General features: G+C 39.4%; 1 protein-coding gene across 1 annotated transcript; it reads left to right on the top strand.

The window, feature by feature from the left end:
* The first annotated feature begins 3,228 nt into the window (after positions 1-3,228).
* On the top strand, positions 3,229-4,140 carry LOC116903056 (taste receptor type 2 member 3-like). Its single transcript, XM_032905355.1, has one exon. The coding sequence runs from the start codon at positions 3,229-3,231 to the stop codon at positions 4,138-4,140; it is 912 nt and encodes a 303-aa protein (XP_032761246.1).
* Positions 4,141-5,915: the final 1,775 nt, after the last annotated feature.

Genomic DNA, 5,915 nt, shown 5'->3' with positions numbered 1-5,915 from the left:
GATTATTTATATACAAACTCCTACCTCTCATTGGCTCAAGAAAGTTAGCTCAGTAAGGTCTTTTATTGAAACAAAGTTACTAGAAAACCAAAACAGGAGTGTTGAAAAACTGATGAGAGAGATTGAATTTTTATTTTAAGCAAGAATTCTATCCAGATCTATGGTATTTGAAAACTATCCAAACATAATGCTATGGCTTAGTGGTAACTCTTAACTTAGGCTAAGCTATAAACTATGGTGCTCTCCTTAATCTTCCTTTCATCTCAGACTTAGGACACTCACAGGTGTTTAGAATTCTGCTGAAGTTTCATAACCTGTCCTATAAGGGACAATGTTTTTAGGAGGCAAATATCGATACTATGGTTTCTAAACAAAATCACCAAGACCAAAAGCCAGGCAGAATGAAATTCTGGCCCACACTATGGTTCATAGAAGTAGAATTTTCGAAGAGACAAAGGTGAACTCAGCCTTCAACATCTGGCTGAGTTATAAAGTGTAGAAGATGGAAAGGGTTCCAGCATTTACAGAGGAATTTGCACAGCATAATGACAGTTCCTTTCACGAGACAGTAGCCACTTTGTGGCTTTCTGACATCATCATGAGACTGGAAAGTGGATGGCAAATCCTGTTGTTTGCCTGTTGTTTTTTTAGTGTTCTTAGATACTTCTCTTTTTAACTTCCTGTAGAAATAATTTATTCATGGGATGTGTATGCATGCTAACATATTAATGTATCATATATTATATCAATATACAATATATAATATTATATATTAACATATAATTACTCGTTGTATATTATGTATTAACATATAATATATATTATCCTTTCCATAGGATAGAAAGGCTTTATACAAGATATAATAAAGTACATTACAATGACAGATATGTAATGTTTATAGCAACTAACATTTCTCAAGTGTCTAATCTGATTCATCCAGGATGATGACATCTTATGTAGCAATAGTTTATTACATTCTGCATGTAGGGTGAGTTGAACAGGGTTATGTGTACGCCTCCTCTTAACCCAGAGAGGGAGCTCATTTTAACACAGTGATTATGGCCTCTGTTGGTTGGTAACATTACTGAACACTCTATTTTGCATGGCAGGATCACCTGTCAACATTCCACCAATACAAGGGCAATGAAAATACAGTATATTTGGGAACAAAAAGGGGCTTTTGTTTTAAGGCATTATATTCCAGAAATTGCTGTCAGAGTCTAATGTGGCTATTTTCTTAGATGAAAGTTGAGCTCAAGGGGGGGAAACTTTTGTTCTATCTTATTTTAATATAATATTTTAAATTTATTTCTGAGAATTCCATACATGTATATAATTTTACTTCTATCACATTCACTCCTGTTCCCTCAACTCTCTGTGAATCTCCCCATTTACCTTTCCCAAAGACAAGTTTTCTCCTCCTCCTCCTCCTCCTCCTCCCCCTCCTCCTCCTCCTCCTCCTCCTCCTCCTCCCCTCCTCTTCTTCCTCCTCCTCCCTTACCCACTGAGTCTGCTTAGTGCTACCCATACATGCTCAGGTGAAAGGTGGGGATGGCATCTACTGGTGTCTAATCAGCCTATCAGGGACCACGGACCTAAAGAAAATTGCTCCCATCTCCCCTAGCCATCAACTCTCTACAGACAGAAATGGTGTTTATTTGCTCTGCTACCTCCATACTGGAATGTCGACTGGCTTAATACTGTGCAACTCTTGTTCAGGTACTCAAAGACAGCAACGTTCTTCTAAGGCCATGCTGCTATGAGCTCATGAGCACAATCTTCTTGTTACATCCAGAAGTCACCAGTACTCCACTCTCTTACTCTAGCATTTACAATCACTCCACCCCCTTTTCTGAGTTAAACCTTTGGTTGGGAAAGGCTGAGATATGTCCAACTGGGAATGTCCCCTCTGTGGATGAGCACTGCACAGACCCATGTTAGCACAAAGCTTCTCTGATAAGGACTGAGAGCTACACAAGTCTATGAGTATGAAAGGAAAGTAAATAATTAAAAGTCAGATGGATACTATGGCTATTTAGCAAAATAATGGTAGTTGATTCATCCCTAGAGCCTATTACCTTCCTAGTCACGGGTTCGTGGTCAGGTTTATAATATCAGATAGAAGTTCCCTCCGTTGGAGTGTGCCTTAAATCCCACCAGAAAGTGATTGAATACTCCTATGGTAGCCATGGGCACATCTTGCCAGAGCAGTCTCTATTATAGTTCCCAGATTCATGGCTCCAGTAGACTGATAATGGCTTTCCTGTCCCAGCAGCCTACACTGCAGCCTCTGGTGCTATAAAAGCTAGGCAACATAGAGAAAACTCCCAGGTCAGCCCTTGCCTGATCTCTCTAAATTCAGTGACAAAGTGCATGGTATTTTCAGGGATAGGACCTGACAATCAAGTTCTGGTGAGAAACGAATGGAGCAGCACTAACCTATATCATTTGATGAGTTTCTGTGACCTCCCTGTCAAGCAACTCAAGGGAAGTATCCCACACTTGGAAGTAGAAATTGACAACCTATGGATTCTAGGAGGAACGCTATCCCTGTGTAGGGTTAACTCCATTTAAACTCCTCTACACACACATGCATACACACACACACACACACACACACACACACACACACACACACACACACACACACGTTAGCTTTCTTCAAACATCTTCAATGTTGTTTATCCTTCCCAGACTCCCTCCTCTGCCCTACCTTTGAATCAAGAGAAGAAATTCTATTAAAGTTTTCCAGAAGTATTATAACTTGAAAGTGTGTTGGATAGAGAGCCACATATGCTAGAACAAGTGACATCTGAGATTGGACATTGTTACAATAAAGAAAATTAAGCATGTACCCTAGGGCTGTTGTCTTTGGCACTAGGAAAAAAATGAAAGGAAAAAAAAACCATAATAGCAGTAGCCAAAATGAAACATAGTCACAATCAGACCAAATCAGAAAACAGAGTAGATCAGACATAGCACATACCACCCCCGAATATAATTGAAAAGAGCAGCCATCATTCAAATGTTTGGATTTGCATTCTCAGTTTCCAATGATGATCACTGCACTGAAAAGACATCTTTCTTTCTTACAGAAAAGCATGCATAAGACGCTACTACAATGCAGGTGCCAGCAGCCAGCCAGATTCCTTAGGACCCTAAGGTCCTGCATGGAGAACGATCAAGAGGAGGAATCTAAGGTCGTTCGGAAAAACACTGAGATTCATCATGACTTTCTTTTTCCCAGCTATTTATCACATGGTCATCATGACAGCAGAGTTCTTCGTAGGGACTACAGTGAATGGATTCCTTATCATTGTGAACTGTTATGACTTGTTCAAGAGCCGAGCATTCCCGATCCTGCCGACCCTCTTGATGTGCACAGGGCTGTCCAGACTCGGGCTGCAGATCATGCTGATGACACAAAGCTTCTTCTCTGTGTTCTTTCCATACTCTTATGAGGAAAATATTTATAGTTCCAAGATAATGTTCGTTTGGATGTTCTTCAGCTCGATTGGCCTCTGGTTTGCCACATGTCTTTCTGTCTTTTACTGCCTCAAGATTTCAGGCTTCACTCAGCCCTGGTTTCTTTGGCTGAAATTCAGAATTTCAAAGCTCATATTTTGGCTGCTTCTGGGCAGCTTGCTGGCCTCTTTGGGGACCGCAACTGTGTGTATAGAGGTAGGTTTCCCTTTAATTGAGGATGGGTATATCCTGAGGAACACAAGACTAAATATTAGTAATGTCAAGCTAATGAGAAATAACAACTTACTCCTCATCAACCTGACCTTACTGCTTCCCCTCACTGTGTTTGTGATGTGCACCTCTATGTTATTCATTTCTCTTTACAAGCACATGTACCGGATGCGAAGTGAATCTCAGAGGATGTCAAATGCCAGAACCGAAGCCCATATAAATGCACTAAAAACAGTGACATCATTCTTCTGTTTCTTTGTTTCTTACTTCGCTGCCTTCATGGCAAATATGACATTTAGAATTCCATACAGAAGTCATCAGTTCTTTGTGGTGAAGGAAATCATGGCAGCATATCCTGCGGGCCACTCCGTCATAATCATCTTGAGTAACTCTAAGTTCAAAGACTTATTCAGGAGAATGATATGTCTACAGAAGGAAGGGTGAGAAGGAGACTGCTTCCCTGCCATGCCTTCTCACATGGTCAGTTCCTCCCAGGTCATACCCAAGACATGCAAGTCAATCATTTTACCTTGGAGGAATATCAGTCTTCCATGAACTCTGTACTCAAAATATTGTGATAGTAATAACAATTAATTACCCTGGTGCACAGGCTTTAATTTAGAAATTAAATTAAGGCAGGCTTAAGACTTCATTGGGTAAATCAAAATTTGGATTCTATTGTATGCCTTTCCAGGAAATTGGGAATCTTCTGGTAGAAATAAGGGAAAACATCTGAATTGAGTTCAAGACTTAACAGAGCATATCAATGTTGCTTGTTTGGTACATTTAGCTGTTTTTTGAATGGATTCATTCAATAGACAAATGCAAATTACATGGTACTACTATATATATACTAAGGGTGACAGCATAGCTCTCCTGGGTAACAGGGTAAAGCCTTGTCCACTTTTGACCCCAGTGGAGAGTCAGGTGCCACTTGAGCTGGCCTATATAAACACATGAGAACAAACAAGGATTTTTGTTTTTGTTTTTGTTTTGTCTTTAGCAAGATGAAGACAAAAATTTCAACCTCCTGGAATATCAAATTTATTTCCAGAGAGAGAGAGCGAGCATGGTAGAGGTTGCTGAGTGAAAAGTTTCAGAAGAAAGCACTCCCTAAGAGATCTGATTTTATCCCTCACTGAGACTCTGGTCTGGGTATAGTAGCATGAGGTGGATCATAAGTGAAAATGTCGGGATTTGGTTTGAGGAAGAAAGATAATTTTTTGAAATAATTACTGTATACCAACGCAAATCTGAAAATTCCTCTTTGACTCCTAAGCCAAAACAGTATGTCTTACTTTAATTGTAACAAATTATAATTAAAAGTGATTGAAAGTTGCTGGGTTGAAGAAAACCTTTGATAAGTATCTATATATACACACAATGGTTTACCACCAGTTAAAATTTGAAAATATCCTAACAGTGTTACCACTGATCTCTGAAGAAATGTTTTTCATGTTTGAACTGGTACTGAACTCACTTGGGACGTTTGTGTGAAGTCACATTGTTAGTCCTGACATGAACGCTTCCAATTCAGTGGCTGGGAAGCAGCTGAGATTAGCATTGCTACCAAGTCTTCATATAATAGTCCTGCCTGTGGCTTGGAGACCCTTTGCAAACCAGTGGTTGACAGGAATAGTGGTTGAAGACCTAATTTCTGAGGCCTAGTTGGAAAGGTTTGCACTTTACTAGTTGCTTGATATATCAACTTGGAAAATTATTTTCCTCTCTGTCTTAACTTCTTCATCTCTAAAATACGACAGTAAAAGACTCAACCTTGATTCAACAGTGTGTTTTGATGTCTCAGCCAGTATAAAAGTACTTTAAACCACTCCTCATGTAGAGCGAAGGGCAGTTAAGGCACAAATGTTATATTGTCATTATATTCTTTATTTCTCAAACAAATTTCTCTATTAATTTAGGAATGTAAAAATAAAATTGAAAGTTTATTTTCATACTTTAAGAACAGAGACGGCATGTACCCCAGTTTAAAACGATTCACTGGATTTTTATTGGAATGCAGCATGAAACGATTCCAATTCAGTGGTTGGGGAGCAATGCTTACAAGTCTCCATATAATATTCCTGTTGGTGACTTAAGGACACTTTGAGAACTGCAGTTTACACACACAGTGGTTAAGAGCCTCATTTCTGAGGCCATGTTGGTCCGATTTGCACTTCATCAGTTGTTAGTCAGTTACATTCGCTGGGTGAGCCCCT

The sequence above is a fragment of the Rattus rattus genome, chromosome 6 (assembly GCF_011064425.1).
Source record: "Rattus rattus isolate New Zealand chromosome 6, Rrattus_CSIRO_v1, whole genome shotgun sequence".
NCBI lineage: Eukaryota > Metazoa > Chordata > Mammalia > Rodentia > Muridae > Rattus > Rattus rattus.
The sequence above is the reverse complement of the archived record's forward strand: the minus strand, read 5'-3'. Positions and strand labels throughout refer to the sequence as shown.